Source organism: Gavialis gangeticus, unplaced genomic scaffold (assembly GCF_001723915.1).
Source record: "Gavialis gangeticus isolate Ggan-Ray unplaced genomic scaffold, GavGan_comp1, whole genome shotgun sequence".
Classification (NCBI taxonomy): domain Eukaryota; kingdom Metazoa; phylum Chordata; order Crocodylia; family Gavialidae; genus Gavialis; species Gavialis gangeticus.
The window spans coordinates 181,246,228-181,264,037 of NW_017729024.1; the positions used below are offsets into that span (position 1 = coordinate 181,246,228).

General features: G+C 37.8%; 1 protein-coding gene and 1 long non-coding RNA gene across 3 annotated transcripts in view; both read right to left on the minus strand.

The window, feature by feature from the left end:
- NEDD4L (neural precursor cell expressed, developmentally down-regulated 4-like, E3 ubiquitin protein ligase) overlaps nucleotides 1-17,810 on the minus strand; it is a 377,239-nt gene that overhangs the window by 47,312 nt on the left and 312,117 nt on the right. For both annotated transcript variants that reach the window (XM_019518166.1, XM_019518165.1), the window contains 6 exons: nucleotides 17,340-17,471; nucleotides 16,697-16,816; nucleotides 13,064-13,264; nucleotides 7,542-7,619; nucleotides 5,330-5,384; nucleotides 1,477-1,535 (listed from right to left, as the gene is read on the minus strand). In XM_019518166.1, the coding sequence (XP_019373711.1) occupies nucleotides 1,477-1,535; nucleotides 5,330-5,384; nucleotides 7,542-7,619; nucleotides 13,064-13,264; nucleotides 16,697-16,816; nucleotides 17,340-17,471 (645 nt within the window). The remainder of the gene's footprint in view (nucleotides 1-1,476; nucleotides 1,536-5,329; nucleotides 5,385-7,541; nucleotides 7,620-13,063; nucleotides 13,265-16,696; nucleotides 16,817-17,339; nucleotides 17,472-17,810) is intronic.
- The window catches only part of LOC109298034, a 5,394-nt gene continuing 5,132 nt past the window's right edge, over nucleotides 17,549-17,810 (minus strand). The window contains exon 2 of the long non-coding RNA XR_002097501.1: nucleotides 17,549-17,806. This is a non-coding gene — a long non-coding RNA (uncharacterized LOC109298034). The remainder of the gene's footprint in view (nucleotides 17,807-17,810) is intronic.

Here is a 17,810-nt window from a genome sequence, read left to right on the forward strand (position 1 = left end):
CCCCACCCCGCCCCGCCCCCCACACCAGCCAGCTCAGCTGGGGTGGGGGCAGCATGTGCTAAGGGCTTTCCTTCTCTCCTGCTGCCTGGCCCTGCGTGGTTTCTCTCCCCAGCCCGACCCCTGACCAAGCAGGGGAATGGGGGAAAATAGAGACCTCCACCCCTGCCCCATCCCCAAGCCAGCACAGATTGGGGGGCTGTGCAACAGGGGCTTGCCCCCCCCGCTGCCTGGCAGCATGGCTTTTCTCCCTAGCTCCAATCCCTGCTAGCTGTCAGTGGTGAGGGAGGTGGGGCGGGAAAGTGGAGGCCCCTGCCACATGGACCTGGCTCCCCCAGACCCAGCCAGAAGGCCACATGGTGGGAGCCCCTGCTTCCCTCCCTGCTGCAGACAGCTAGCTAGCAGTGAGTGGGGCTGGGGAAAGAAGTTGTGCTGGCTGGGAGGCACAGGAGGGGGGCCTCTGCTCTCCCCCTGGGCCCCCCTACCCGCCCAGCTGCCAGATGCAGGCAGGAGGCAGGGCTGGAGTAGATAAGTGCAGGCCAAGGCTAGCCTGCCCACCCTATTAGTGGGGGTTAGCAGGGACCTTGCAAAGCAGCCTGGGATGCTGGGGGACTGCAACCGAGTTTGAGTCAGGAGGGGATCTCTTAGAGGAGTTTGATAGACTGATCTGACCTAAACCAATTTAATCTGATATTACATCCTTCCAGGTCTATTTTAGACTGGGATCTGCCTTTTTTTAAACTGGCATTTGTACAGTGAACTTCTGTTCTGCTACAGGTTTAGACTGGTTTCTGATTGCCTATACAGGTTTGTACATGATGTCTTGACCTAGCCTAAATGTCACGTAGAGAATAACTACATCTCGAAGGAGATGCTTTCTTTGTGCAGCTCTAGAAGAATGAAAGTAACAACAAATAAAGAAATTCCAAGGATGTCATACCTGTAACCATCCATCTATTAGCTGTACAGTTTCTGAACAGAAATAATTTTCATAAGAGAATATAATGCTCTCAGATTACATTTCTAAGAGAAAGCAAAGCCAAGATTTTGGGGAATGTAGGGATTTATGGGAAGATTTACTCACCAAGTATTTTTCTGGGAACTAAAAAGGATGATGATATCATTTATGCTAAGAGATAAAAAAATTAAAAGGCTGCAAAGACTCCAGGGGAAATAGGGAAGGTCTGCGATAACAAAGAATTTGCGTCAATACCTCCCCTGGAATAGTGGATGGGAAGGAGGTGGGGAGGTGTGTTCCAACACCCCCCCCCCACCAAATGCCATGCTGCGGCTTAGATCATTATGGTACTTTAAAACAGTCCCCACATTACTCTTATCTATGCAAGAGAAGGACGAGATGAGCTCAGAGAAGTTGCTGCAAAGAGGTACCTAGTCATCCCTCCTGCCTAGCATATAAAGTGGACTTTTGAGACACAGCAATAAGTATCACTGAAAATGTAAAGTGCACACAGTACTTACTGGACCAGTAATAGCTGGGTTCTGTAATCTGGGATCTTCCCACTGGGTAATTTTATTATCTGGAAATAAAAGAGGATACTGTACCATTAATTCTCTTCTATCACTCTGAAATCATTTTTTTTTCTTTTTAAACAGAATTACATCTGCCCCTCACCTTCCTACAATGCCCACAGCTTAGTATTTCAGGGTTAGGAAAGATGGCATACACCCCTCATCCATTATCATCCCATCACACTGTTTAGTTGGAAATGCTCACTCAAAAATGCAAAACTACGGTATAATCCAGTATATTCACACTGCTATATTCACACGCCCACAGTGTCAATATTTAATTGGTAGATCCTTTTTCTTCAGGGATTTTTCACTTAAGCCTGATATGCATTCAACTTTGATGAAGCATACAAAAGTTTCAGGCCTAAAGGTTAAAAGAACAAAAAGCAAACAAAAAAACCAAAACAAAAGCAATTTTTAAAAATACCTAAGTTTTGCAATTTCAAACTTCCTTCTGCCCTTGTACAACTTTAAATCATTTCCAATCAAAATGAAAAAAATCCTGACCATCATGTGGACTTTAAGCCATCCAGTGATGGAATTCTAGTTATTGTAATTTTTTTAAAGAATACAAATATTTAAATTAGGGCCCGAATTACAATTGGGATATAAATAGGCTTCACTGGACAAAGAGATCCTAATCCCCAACTTTACTAACAAATCTATGTTCATTTTTGCCTTTCCATACAGGCAACAAGAGGCACACTTTGTTTTGACCAAAGAGATTCTTGCAAATGATACAATGGTAGCTCAATGACGTTTTTATTTGCATGTTTTCAGAACACTGGTAGGGCAGTGGTTATACACAGTATTACACTGATACTTTTCCCCCAACTCCAGACAGCATATCCTGATAAAATTCTAAACATAATAGAAACACAACAGGAAGATGGTATCACAACAGTAAGATAATGCTCCAAAAACCAAATAGGTGATATTTTTCATGGTAAAGCCTTAGTTAGCCATTTACTTCATTGAAAGGGCAATAATACCCACTGCATTATTATAAGTGTGGATATGCACATATTTGCATAGTAAAACAGTGGTCAAGGTTTTGGAGATTTTTTTTGTGCAGGGCAGGAAGGGGGTTAGTGAAGTCAATAAATTGCTAGCTTGGTAATAAACATATTTGCCAAGTTTTCCATAAGATTATTGTAGGTTAACATTTTATGTTGAAATAAGAGAATTTGCTGTTCCTCTACAGCTGAAACAGACATTTCTGTTTTTAACATGTGGATTTAATCGTAAAATGACCCCAAATAAATTGGTTTGCCAAGAACTGATATTAAAAAAATAAGTCACTGAAGAAAATTTAAGGGGTAAGAAAGATACAAACTTCCTGCAGCCTTCTTTTGGGCATGTGAACACATGAGCTTTAATGTGCATTAGCCTATTTTAAAGCGTATTAGTGCATCACAAAAAAAACATGTGCTTTCACTAATGTGCATTAAAATAGTCTAACACATCTTTTTCTAGTACCTCACAAAAGAGGTATTAAATTTAATGCAAATTAGAAAAAGCACGTTAATGAATGTGTAGATGCACCCATATGTTAATCATTCAAAATTATGTCACTGGTTTTGGGTTGCTCCTTATATACATGAAGTATATTGGTGCTTATGGGACTTACAATTACAGCTCTGAGGATTGAATAATCTCCAGAGAAGAGGGGCAGTAACAGTGCAAGCCTCCTCACTTTGCCCCACCTATCTGGCTTCAATCCGGTTTGGAATGCTCTTTTCATACCTTAACCTCCCTTCTGAGCCCGCCAACCAAGGGCATGAATCAGAATTTGTCTAAGTATTTGAGTTGGTCTAATAAAAGATATTGGATTTACCCAAAGAACCTTGTTTGCTTTGGTTTTTTTACACACATTACTAGTTTTCATGTTGCTGACGTTCCAATGATATACATTACCATAATCTTTTATATGGAAATGCTTTAGAAAATGTAATGCTTTAAAAACTGCCCATTTTAGGAGGCAAAGATAGGACGACCAGATTAGTGCACTGTTAATGTGTTCCTGGATCAACATATTCTGGGAAGGGTACCTGATTATGACTATGATTAGCTTCACGTCTAGGTTTCTTTGACTTACTTGTGACTTAAACAATTTGCAATAGGTTAAAAGGGAGGCTAATATTACCATATCCCTGCCTCTTATATGGCATGAATGTCATTGTGTTTCCTTACCAATACTGTGAAGACAGACACTAATATTTGCATTGTGGAAGGCAAGTCACTGAACATTCTGTACTATCATTTGCTTAATCCTAAATACAATGTTATCACAATGAAACTGGAACAAGTCCACTGTGATACCATTAGTTTCACCTTTGATGCTGGTCTACTGGTTACAAAAGGTGTAATTTGAGAACAATGCTATTTACTAGACACAGATATCACTATCAAACATGCTTCTTGCAAAGTTTGACATCCACAAAACTAAAACAATGCATCTCAGGAAGAGGGAATTAGAGAAGAAATGTCAAATAAAATGTAAGATGTTTGACAGTCGTTACAAATTCACTGGGGAATTTTGACTTGTATGTAAGTTTAAAATTTCCTTTGCAATTCAAAACTAAAACACATGCTGAAACAACTAAGGGACCTGATGATTTTAACTCTCAAAAGGCAGGTAGTTACAGCAAATGTAAAGGTGTTTCACATCAAGCTGTTCCCTTCTTTGACTCCTAAAAGGAGTACAGGTAAAATTGCCAATGTTTGTAGGCACTTGTTGGTTAATTAAGTTAATTACTAAAGAAATAAAGACTAATAATAATTCATAGCAATTTATGAAACAGATTAAGCTAGTTTCTCTGCAAAGAATGCATTATTTCCATTCCTTATTGAAAAACTATTCATGCAGTTTCAAAATTCATAACCTACTTTACAGGCAGTATTTTTAAACCAAGGTAATATGCAACTATGGATAAGTGTAGCAGTTAATACTACTGAGAGAAATTGGAAACCATAATCCTGTCAGGTAGATAGAATAGTTTAAGATTTTAATTTTGCAGGTCTTGTGTGGCTTCTCTCTCCACTCTCAATTTTGTTTCAAGACCTCTATATTTTGTAAAGATTATGTCATTAATAATATAAACCTCAGAAAAAAAACCAAGCTAAAGGTTAAAAAGACTTCTGTTAGACTACAACTATATTTTAAAAGAAAAACCAACAGAAAAAAAAAAAAAATCACATGTTTGTTTGGAGATGCTGTAATAAGACAAATCTACAATGAAACATCATTTACATTGGAACTTCAGTACAAGAACTGGCTAGATATTAATGGATTGGGTGCAATATAACATGCTACAAATAGAAAATAAGGTCAGAATTGGCATTTCCACAAGACCTTTTTAAGGAAGTGGGAGGCAAGAGTTCTTGGTGTCATTTCTTCCACTGCCTATATTTGGACTTGTGGTTATATCCTCTTTTTTCTCATCTTATTTTCTATTCCTAGTGTGTATTTTAATTTATTTAATAAAGTGCAAATAAAGCCATGGGATCATCAACGACGACAACAACAACGAATCCAAAATATCAACAAAAACAAAGAAATATCACAAATAAAAAATGTTAATGCTTCACAAGATCAGAGAGGGACAAAGCTTGATGAGCCGATTAAAAGCAAGCTTTTGGTGAATATACAGTACCATATGAGGGCACTAAGTCTCTGGTATCAATGTCTCCACATATCAACACCTGGCGTCCTAAATGAAGAGTAAAATTATAAAGCTTTCACTTCAATATTTATTACCTCCCTTTGTCTGCTTGTTGTAGTACCTGGGTGCTTACTTACTATGGTCTATATAAAATGTTCTTCCATCCAAATGTATTCTTTCCTCCCAACCAGGCTGGAATTAGAGAGAGAGAAGAAAAAAAAAAAGAGAGAGAGAAAATGTGAACTAAAGCAGTGCTACTGTAGCAAGTAAACTATTCCATTACTATGAGTCAGGCATATTTGCCTATATCTACTTATGATATTTATTTGGGTTCATTTTGCAGAACAAGTCAAGGAACCAAGTTTCCAAGGTGGACTGGATGTTCATTTGGACAACAAGCACATCCCAAGTTATGACAGCAAATGTTAACAGAATTTTTGGAAAGGATATGAAACCTGCTTCAAAGCTTACACCAAACACTAAATTTATTGGGTTTGGAGGAGAATTTCATAAAGAGTTTATCATCTCAAATCCGTATAACATAGGGGTTTTCTGGTTTTTACATTTTCCTCTGATGCTGGTCATCATCAGACACAACATCCCGAAGCAGGAGGTACAATTTGTCAGATTCAGTGCAGTAATATTTACTTCTTAACCACCCATCTTTAAAATGATTACATGAGATGGTAAAGAAGGATAGAAGACAAAAGACTTCTTAGTACCCTGAACACTATTCAATTCTGTCACTGACTGTAGTTCTATATTCTACATCAGATTCAGCCTCATTGACAACACAGAAGTTAAACTGTTTTAATTTCAATCTGTTTTAAACAAGTTTAGTAAAATATGTGCAAAAGTCGGTACAGATACTCTTGCTGCAGTTTTAAAATGGGGGATTTCACCTCTGTTTAAAACATGTTGATTATTTAAATATACTCAGTGACATAAGACAGGTTTGCACTGGTTTAAGGATTTTAAAACAGTTTGAAATCAAACTATCAATTAAATCAGAGTAACTGTAATGAAAGCATCCCTCCCTGGACATCACTGTATGTCCACTTTATCTGAAATATACTACTGTAAAACACCCTCTTTATTGCTATTTTTAACTGCTCTAACATTGTGTTGTAGCCTGTTTGCACATAATTACAAAGATGTCAAATCAGGCCTACATTAGGAATAAGAGAGACAAAAGTTATGGTGCTTAACAAGTTATCTAACTTAATTAAAACAAAACATCTTGTTTTCCTTCATCTAAACAGAGACAGGTAACCACGCTGGTCTGAAGTCAGGCAAGCAAAAGGCAGGGCAGGGTGGCACCTGACTGGTTCAGTGAGACAGCTTTCGTAGGCAACAGCATCTTCAGAAGTAGGTTATCACCAATACCAGTTAGTCTCTCAGGTGCCATCCTCTCCTGTCTTCTGTCTAACATAACCAGGGGTAGTTAAACTTCCTCCCAGTAGCTTAGATGTTGATTGTGCTAGAGGCAACCTATAGCCTTTCTGTACTTAGGCGTCCAGTGTTAGTGCCATTTCATCTGAGCTTGTTACCAGCAGCAGGAAATAGTTACAAAAGATTCTCTGGTGACACAGCTAATGAGTGTTACTGTTATCAGGCACCAATAATCAAAAGCAGTGAAGAAATCCAAATTTTCCCACCATCAGTTTTTGTCTTTACGAATAAAGCCTTTTATGAACGCAGGCTATGTAATGTATTCTGACTATGATGCAAATCAACAGTACATTTGGATTAAAAAATAATGCAAATATCTCTCAGGATTAAAGCAGTAAAGTTTTATGCAGAATGCAAAACTATCATTTAAAATCTAAATTAAACCTAAATGATCCACCCCTGCCTTATGCTATAAGAGATGGGGGGGGGGAGGGGGAGAAGTAAGCTTGATTTTTTGAATGCCATGAAAATGACAGAGGCGAAGACATTGTTACTTCAGCAATTGTTCCTGGATTACACAGGCCTTCCCTTTCACTCCAGTGATTCAAGCTTATATAATGGTTTTGTTTTCATAGCAACGTGTAATCATCCAAAGTCATGAAGCCAATAGTAAAGACACAGTTAAAGCTTCTGCAGTGCTTGAACTTTTAGCTAAAGAGGTATATGCTGAAGCAAAGCTAACAAATGATCAGCTACTTCAGAAACATGATTAGCAGGTTCCAGGAAGCATATTCCTATTACACTAGTCAAATTGTGAAGAAGCTCTTTTGAGTATCATACACACACATGACTTGTCTGAGATGGCAAAGCATAGATTCATACTCAGTTGGGAAACCGACAAATCCAGTCTCAAAAGGTCTGAGCGCATATTACGAGACATGTACACTTGACACTTACAGGAAGAGGGCCCAAATCATTAGGGTTCAAAGAAGCTTTTGATCTCAAATGTACTGGAAATTTCAGTCGAGGATCTTCCTGTAAGATAAACATGACATGATAAACCCTTATCTCATAACAAAGATGCTCAGTTTAGTGCTTAGTTTTAATTTTCATGATTTTAAAATAATAGATATTAAAATAGTTTTCATGAAGCAAAATAATGATAAGTGATTGGAAATCATTCATTAAGGCCAGGTACAGCCTTTACACTTTTACCAATATAAGTGATTAGAAACTGGTCTATACCCATAACAGAACAGCAGTTTGGCACATAGACTGGTTCACAATGGTAGAATCTGGTCTAAGATTTGCACTCTCCAAAAGGGCAAATGTGTGTTCTGTTCATATTAGAATATCATTTTGTAAGGCTTTCAAACCCACGTGAACACCTTATGTTACTAAAGATGCTCTTATCTGGTTGCATTAAGTCACATACATTGTATAACAGTACCAAATATGGATGCTGTCCCCTTTTGTTAGTCAATATTCAAATCACTAAGACATTTATGGCACAACAAGCTGCTTTACAAATATTGCCAAAGTGCAAGCTTGCAAGTAGCTATGAAAATCAAACACAATAAACCAAACATCCTGTTGAATAACAATTCACAATATGTTTGGGGTTTTATTCCTTCTGTCCATTTGTCATTGTTCATTCCTAATTTTTTGGCACACTGCTATGTAGTTTGATAACATCCTTCTTTTCCCTTACTGTTATGCATAGTGATCAATCAATTCCTCGCTGGCAAAAATCATCTGGGTAGGAGTTTACCCTGCAGAATTTACTTCTGAAAACAAGTCAGGCTCCATATGATGATGCACCCAGCTGGACTTAGGTTTCTAACAATTATTGAACACAAAGCTAATTAAGCTCAAGTACATTCCTCTCTCAAAACACTGTGCCTTGGCTAACTAAATTCAGCACGATACGTGAGCATCTTTTGGAAGGAGAGGACATTATGGACTAGATTGTGCCATATTATTTGCAAACTGCTACATATTTGCAAGTTACAATCAGAGGTTGAGAGTTTCAATATTTTGGTTTCAATATCACTTCATCAGAGTAGTTTGTTATAGTTGCCTTATTCCATAGTTATTCTCTATTATTTTAAAATCAGGGAAGAGCAAGAAGACTCTCCTTAAAGGGCTTCTTTTGCCAGATAAAATAAAACCTTAACTCCCCTGTTTGCACCTTAATGGTGAAACCAGCTCAAAGGTCTTGGTTTCAGATATACACCACCAATTTGACACTATTTCCTTAATATGAAAACATGAGAACCTGTTGTATTTGCTACCAATGGAAGACTTGTAACCAACAGCTGTCACCGCACAATTTAGCCATTTAAGCCCGGGAAGAACTGAAAAAGCAGTTTGGCCATGTTAAGATCTTTTTTTCTTTTTTCAGAACGATATACAAGAGAAACTTGGATATTTGTAACAGAATGGCATATTCTGAGTGCTGCAGTAATGTTTATGTTTTCCCAGTGACCTTTTTACTGGCAGAGGAAAGAATAATGATGCAAGAACTCATCTTCTCTAGGGATGCCATTTCCTGGATGTCAGATTAAAAAAGATGGTTGGCAACAGGGCCTCAAGTCTTTGGAATGGACTCTCTCCATGGTCTGAGGCAGCCTGAATTTACTGTCCATCAGAGATACCCAGGAAGTCTCATCTTTTAAATCACATGAGCTTTTAGGGAGAGTGACATTATTGCCAGATGATGGTGGACTATTTTGATCTATTCTCAGTTTATTTAGTTGTTGCTTTGTTGGAGACGGGAGGAGTTCTCCAGCTTTAATCCACCATATTTTAAAATAACTATTCAGTGGACCACAGTAAAATGCATCTCTCTTTGGCTTTTGCAGATTTAAATAAACAAATCAGCCAGCCAGAAGAAAGTGTTCTCTTTCTCATGATTTTGGATGGAAGAAACAGATAAAGATGAGCTTCTTACATTCTTTTTAATATGTACACATTAAGTTTATTGTGCACTGTGGTAAACTAATGTAAAGACGTCCTAGGAGAAATCCAGATACAAAATTGTTTGGATTTACCTGGATTTACCCACATACACAGCTATTTGGGCTGCTACAAGATCAAACCTAACAGCCATTGTTGGAGGCCCTGAATAGTTGTGGTGATTATTTGGCATCAGCATGACATAAAACAAATGCAAGTGCATGCTGTTTACAATTAAATCCAACCAGCAACAATTATATTGCAATGATGATGTGGAAAAGCTGGAATATTCAATTGCTAAGCTAGCTCAAATTACTAAAATCAATAGCTTGTTTTGGCAAGGCACAATGACGCCATATGCTAATCCAACCATTTTTTTTCTTTTAAAAATGTTCACCCTCTATTTCTAGAGTTCTAAATTCAATTTGGAGAGTTGAAATAACAATAATACAAGTACAAGGTTTAAACTGCATATTCATATGTAAATGATAGAGAGTCAGGCTAGTTAAAACTATAAAAATTAGCAGCCTCAGCTCAGAAAGCTACAAATTCATGTTGGCACTGCATGTAAACTGAAAACGTTCTACTAAAATTTGAATGCCTGGCTACATTTAAGCCTTTCCTGAATTTAACAAAGAAAATTCTATTAAATTTTTTTTTTAAATGCCAAAATAAAATGTAATTGTTCAACACCCTATTTTATAGCATGCAATCATGAATTTTAATGTTACTTACTAAACCTTCAATATACCGTAGGCCGACAATCAGACAATTTTCAAAATCGATACCGTTACCTCATTAATTGTGCTGACATATGACAAATTAGTATTTTTTTTCCAGATACTTTGTTATTCAATAGACTGGCACCAGGTCAAACCTGCCTTTCACACCCAATATGTATCTTGACTATTTACTATATTTACTCAATGTAAGCCAACCCTGATTATAAGACAACTCCCTAGTAATTAAATGCTATATATAGGAAATGCATAAATTTGACATCATTTTCCAGGTATAGAATGTAATTATTGGAGGTTTACCTCAAATTTGTCCTTCTCACACTGCTATGGCAAGGAAAATAAAATCTGTGGGGTCAGGTAGCCCCTTTGCTTTCTGCTTCCCCTTAGCTTTTTTCCCCTGGCAGCCTCTTACCCACTATCCTTACTGTCAGACCCTGCTTTCCCTAAGCACATGGAAGCGAGGAGCAAATTAAAAAAAACTGAGCTTGAAAGAAACACAGCGGTAGCAATTTCTTTATAGTACCCAGAATTGATGCATGTTAACTTTTTTTTTTAAACTGTTGCAAGTTTTAGCACAGGTACTCCATAAAAATACCTTTAAGTAGCATATTGGCACCTATTTACATAGCACCTACATACAAACTTTGCATGACGTTAGTCAAAAACCAACAGGCTCACGATTTACTGTACATGAGTCACTATACGGTAAATCATGAGCCTTTTGGCTTTGGAACTATATTATAGTTCATTGGACTGGGCCTCCGGAGAGTCAACAGTATTTCAAACCACAGTGACCCCACAGCTGAGCAGCGCTCAGTGTGTGTTTGCACTCCAGATACCCACCACCCCACGACAAAGGAGCCATGTACTAATTAGCCCCCACTCATGACTGGAACTGGGTGTTCTTGACATGAGTTCTGGGATCCTCTAAAAATTATATGTAGATGAGGCACAGGACAACTTGATTCTAGCTCCACCTCACTGGAGGGCAGGGCCACACTAATCATATGCACCAGGCTGAGAACAGGTTACAGATGGATTCTGTGTGAACTGTTTGGGGCCCCATTTTGTGATGTTTGTCACACATTTAAAGCCGATGAAGAAAAAGGAATAATTGGAAATGGGAAAGAAAGGTGCAGCTCAGTTGAGAGTGTGAAGAAGAATTGTAATCTAGGTAATGTAGAGGCTCACCATGACTTGATAAAGTCAGTGCTGAGGGGGACTGCACTCAGTGGACACAACCAATATACTTTATTCAGATGGGTTTCACTAACATATCCTTGTGGTAGGTTCCTATCAGCATGTTTGCCCAATATAGTCAATGTACTTTATAGTCAGAGTCAGTGAGAACTGCATTTAATCAGCTTCACAGTTGGTTTTCGTTATTGAGCACATGCTGCTTTTAGTAGCAGTTCAAAGATAGACAATGTATTTTATACAGTCTCCTTGTACGCAAATGTAAAAATGAGGAAATTTTTTCTCTATGCTGATTACGAAGAAAAACTTTGTTTTGTATTTGAGTAAATACAGTAGTTTTCTCCAAAAATTCAGTTGTATTATGAGGGCAGCTATCACTTAAGCATCCTTTGTCAAAGTGCTTAAATGTGTACCTAAGTTTAAGCATGGGCTTGAGTCTCAGTGAAGCCAACGGAATTATGCATATGCTTCAACAGTTTGATGAACTGGGTGCAAATGCCAATGAATGCGCCACTGTATAAAAGACACGTTGGTCCAAATAAAAGAAACTACTCTTCGATACTCATTATGGAGATTTTCAAAAGCACTAATAGGATTTAGATGCCCAACTCCCACCGAAGTTTTTCAGGGGCATTTGGGCCTTCGAAGAATTTTTTCTTTCTATGATTGTATTTAGGCTAACAGCTTCCTACAGTTCTGATTTCAAAGCTAAAATTCTGGAATGCACAAACACCAGCAACTTAATCCAGTTCTCTCTCAAGGCTGCACACAACCTGAATTACTCCACACAACTATGAGGCAAATTTTTCAGGGAAAGGCAGCAAGAAAAAGAGGCAGCTTGCCATCCTTTAATAATTTTGTATTATTTGGGTTTCCCTTTTAATATCATGGACAATTGGAAAAAAAAAGAAAAAAGAAAAATGCAGGTCACTGCTACAAGACAGCTAACACAATAGAAACAATAATGGGAAAGAAGTGAAAAGGGCAGTGAAATACAATAAAACTTGAGATAGCTGCCAGCTGAAACAACGGACCCAAACCACATTAGACTTGTGCACCTCTGAAATCTAAACTCAAATTCAAATTATGCAAATGGAGCCAACTATTCAAACTCCAGAATGTTCAAAATGTCCTGGTTTCTACAGATGGAAACTAAATATAATATTATTATTTGTTCAGAATAACAGCCATCTAAACTGGTTCATCAAGTATATAGCGTATAAAAGGCAAAAAGGTGAGATGTACAAATCTACTACAAATGTACTTTCTGTGGCTAAGTATACAGACATAAGACTGCTTTCTCTAACAGTAGGAATTACAAAACCACAGCTTCCTTGGGACATGAGCTTTCTAGGTGTATTATCACTATTCATCTGTGTGTTACTACTGCACACGTTCAAGGATGCATTCTCCTAGTTGCTCTACAAACACATGATGCAATTCTCCTTTAATTAAAGACAAGGCATGACAAAAATATTCAACAATAAAAAGTAGGTGATGCAGGAAGGAAGAGAAAGACAACAAACCAGGAACATTCAGAAGACACTTAAGAGACTTAAATTCAGGAGCTAGAATTCATCTTACCCAGGTAGTGGTTTTAGTATTGTGATCAATGAAGAAGGGCCTGCCATTTGGAGCTATTCGCATCTCCCAGCCAGGGGGCAAGAAGCTCTGTGTCACTTTGTGTTGTGGTTTAGGAGAATTATAAGGTGAGGGCTGGGGAGACTGAGGATTCGAAAGGGTATCCTTTACAGCTCGGCGTGCAGGTGAGTCCTTGGAGAGTCCCTGTGGAGATGAACAACAGGAAGATTCCACATATATCATTTATATCATATTGTGAATGATACTTGATATCATAAGTGAACAGTTATTCAGCAGGGATATGAGCTATATAAACAAGGTAAGCGCTGATGATGAACTCCATCCTTATCATTCATTTATGTTGAAATTGGCTCTTCCTTTCTACATATTACACTTTGGAAAGCTGTCGTGTTCCATCACTTTCCTCAGCCAGTTACATAGCTATGGAATCTAAAATCTTTCTATACTGCCTCCTCAAAGATAAAACTTAAATTTTATATAGAAAAAAGATCAAAATTCAGGCAATGCTTCACTATATATATCACACTCTATCTGGTTAGAAACAAGAGGTGAACAGAAGGCAGTGTTAGATGAACAGATTATTCCTCTATTCCAATTCATATCAGTTTGCAGAAAATTCATATTTTAAATAATCAGCTTTATTCTTCTTTTGCACTTTATACTTTTTGGTTATCTCCTAATAAAAAAGTTGCTTCCAACTGCCTGGTATAATCTGTGCTGGGTTTTTTTTTACTAACCAGAAGAGTACTATATATCTATACACACTTATTTAGAAAATTAGTATAGCTGATTTACATAGAATAATTTAATATTAATATATTAAGATAGTTAATTGTAAATGTTTTTGATAGGAGAACAGGATGTCTTATTCTTTACATAACCAGATTTTTATTAATTTTTTTTTATTTGTTTCAAGCTGAATTCAAATAGAAATTAGAATTCACTTAAAAAGTACACAAAAATGAACTTTATTTTTTTTGTAAATTAAATGAATACATGGAAAGTATGTATGAATGGAAAGTACTCAAATTAATGCCTGGAAAGTTAATTAGTAAAATATGTTTTACATTGATAACTGACTCATTAAATGATTGCCGTCAGTCACCCAAGCTGATATTTCTTCCTGGTCACTACATCCTTCAAGATTTTAGAACCAGCAGGTCTCACTGTATGACACTTGCACTTTTTTAATGGATTAAAAGTGGAAAAAACAACCTTCCTCTTTTTTCAACTCCCAATTGGCTTTTCAACTTTGACTGCATTAGCCACCAAACAGAACTAGCTGAAATGGAGAGAACAGATTCTCTGCACCTGCTGAAGTGGCTTCCACTGTCAAAAATTCAGCTGAGTTTCAACAGGTTGCCTCCCACAACATTATTTTCCATCGTAGTGTTAAAGTTCTCTCCTGGGCAGTGGGAGACGTGGGTTTCAAGCCCTTCATACTGAGGAGGTATGAGGTTGCAAGCTCTTCATGCTAAGAAGGTATTAAAGCCCAGGTTTTCTGTTCCTCTGTTGAATGCTTTAACAGCTGCACTATTCGGCAAAACCTGGTTACCACCTTATTTCCCAGTATTTCATTGAACTGAGTTTAATGTGACTGCTCCCTGAGCACAAACAGGGTGCATCTACACATTCAATTCATATGCAGCAAGAATCTCTGGTGTATATTGAACTTCAGTTTACTGCTTTTGGGTGCCATGTTTGAAAGTGTGCCCAGGATTGCACTGTGTTAAGTCAGGATATAGTAGCCCCAGCTGGCACGGGACTTGAAGGGGGCGCTGCTCCAACCCAGAAAAATATGCGCGGGGGCGCTGGCTAGGGCATGAGAGTGCTTCACTGTGGGGCTAGCCAGCAAGCAGCCCTTGCACTGAAGCACCCTTGTGCCCCAGCCAGCCCCGTCAACATCTACATATGCATTGTTTTAGAGCAGAAAACTCTGCCATAGGATAGTACTTATATTTGGAAATACTAACCTACAACCAAGTTAATTAGCTTACTCCATGCCACTAGCACTCCACATGTAGACCCTAAGATGTTTACTGCAGAGCTAATTAGGCAACTCTGTGGTAAACATCTCATGTAGACGTGCCCATAAAGGAACAGGCCTCTCTGGGGAGTTAGGTACCATGCAAGAACTAATCTAGATTATAATGGAGTGAGTGTTAGATACCTAGGAAATAAAACTGGAGAAGTTCTAAGTATGTGCAGAAGATCAAGTACAGGTGAAAAAGGAACTTGGAGGCACCATGTGAACATAGGAATCAAAAACATTTTGTGGAGTAGGACCAAAAATGAATTGTTCTTTAGGATTTAGGGGCATTTACTGATGTGCTCTGGAGGGGCGGGGGGGAGAGCGCTTTAATTTGAGAGGTTCCAAGAGCTGCTCTAATTGAAGCTCCCAGAGCATCATGTATATCAGCATCCCCATGCTTAAAAAAGTGGCAGTGGGGACACTTTAACTAAAGCTTGAACAAGATTTAAAGCACCCCACCGTCATTTTTCAGCACAGGGACGCTGATACACATGACACTGGGAGCTGCTGGAGCACAGTAGTTACTGTGCTCCAGCAGACTTGATTGAGTCTGCTCTGATGTGCTGTAATTACAGCACGTCGGAGCAGACTCCCTGGTGCTCTAGGTTCCTAAATCCTGTTTAGGCACCTACAAAACAAATATGGATCGACCCCTCAGTTACGTGCATCCTGAGAAAATTCTTCAGACATTTTCTTGAGGAATAAATAACAGCACATTGTTGTAATGGAAGATTATATTTAATGTGAGTGTATGAATATAATCAGTCAAGATACTAGATCTTGCTGCCAAAAGTTACAACCTTAAATACATATGTATTCACAACTGGATGTTGGATGCTTAAATATGTATTTCAAACTTTAGTCTGTTCTCTTCAGCATCACAACATTTTTTGGAATCAAAGTCACATTTTCAGAAGTGGCAGTCCCGCTGTCTTTAAGTGCATGTAGGCTGCAAAAACTACTCTGGAAAAATTTTTGCATCAAAGTTGACAGCTAAGTCTACACCAACAACGAATTCCTAGAATTATCTTCAAAAGTACTAAAAGAAAATTAAAATATCCTACTGAAAGAAAAAGAATACAACCCAAAAGTTTTAAGCCAGTCTTCCTTCCAAGACTTTCCAAACTCAGTCTGCATGGCCTTGCTTTACAGTTCACATCATCCACTTTTCAAAATAAATGATTCAGCTTTTGAGACTATTTCTAACTTGATGTACTAATTTTAATGTCTAATTTGACACATCTTAAAAAGGAGTGACAATAATGCAAGTATTATAGTGTATACACACACAGTGAAATGAGCTAATGCTACCAAACAACCCTGCAGGAGAAAGAATATTTCCCATACCAAGCAGTGACTGTGAGAGCTGAATAAGAGAATTAGGTAACACTATTACACAAAATAAAAGTACATGTGGAAAACACTGCTTCAGAAAATAGCATTGTTGCAAGGCAAAACAACAGATAAGGAAAGAAGAATGGTTGGCTGCAAAACTGGAATGAATATAAAAAGTTAAAAGACAACAAAAAGAATGAGAAGTCAGTACAGAAGCAATCCTTGTTAGATGAGACACGACTTCTCACCTCAAGTGGAGCAGATAAAGTTACTGTGGGTGAACTGAGGCTACGAGGCCGTCTTATCTGAGGTTCACTGAGATGGTTGTTACTGTTTGTTGCTGACCCAACTGCACCATCTTCTGCAAGCTAGTTCAGAGGCAAAAAGAAGTTTAGCTAAATGTCAGAATTATCTTAATCCATAGTTAGACTGTTAAAAAAAGCTGTTGCTACTCTGTTAATTTTTTTTGAAATAAGTATTAAACAGATTAATTTCAAAAGCCATGTTCAATGGAAGCAAAAATTAGTCTCATTAAAATAAAAAAAAATGACCCAGACTATCTATATTAAGTGCTACAAGAATAAAATCTTCCTTTGGAATTGGATTGTAAAATGTACAACTTACTTTACGCATCCGTCTCAAATTTTGAGCACTGTGTTCTTAACTACATTTTTATTCTTCCCTTAACAGATACTTAGCAAAAGAATTAACTTCAATTACTGTAAATCTTCATCTTCATGGTTACAGGCAATTGCTTTGTTTTGAATTGTCACCACAATCCATAACTTGTTGCTGTTTAAGAGCCTTGCAGAGCTCTTTCACAAGTGATGTATACCTAATATATATTAAGCATTTTCTTGCAGTTTTTAATCAGGATAACAATCTTCATACCTGCATAATGGGCCGAGTCCAAGTTGTGGTTCGATTGTTATGATTGACATAATAAGTACGTCCCTTAGCATCTTTCCTTTCTTCCCAGCCTGAAGGTAAGCCCGGTGTTGTATGCACATAGGCCACTGATGGCTGTTTATGCAAGAAATTACCATATTGTTATTTGTGGTAACTTGAGAAAGATTAATTATCTTCAGAAATCTAATACCTTTTTTTGACGTATGCCATTCCTAAACTCCCACACCAGGAAACTAACAGGGGTTACAAAAATGAACTGGAAACTATGCATCATGATAGAAACTGCTTTCATTTTTTATGGTTTTCCTTTTTATTTACTCCCTGTAGCTGTGATGGTAAGAAGCAGTCAGAGAGACCATTTGGTGGGGAGAAGAAGAAAAAAAAAAAACAAAAAAAACTTATCCTGTCTTTGCTATGGAGTGACTAAGTAGTCTCAGGTCAGTCACAACCTCT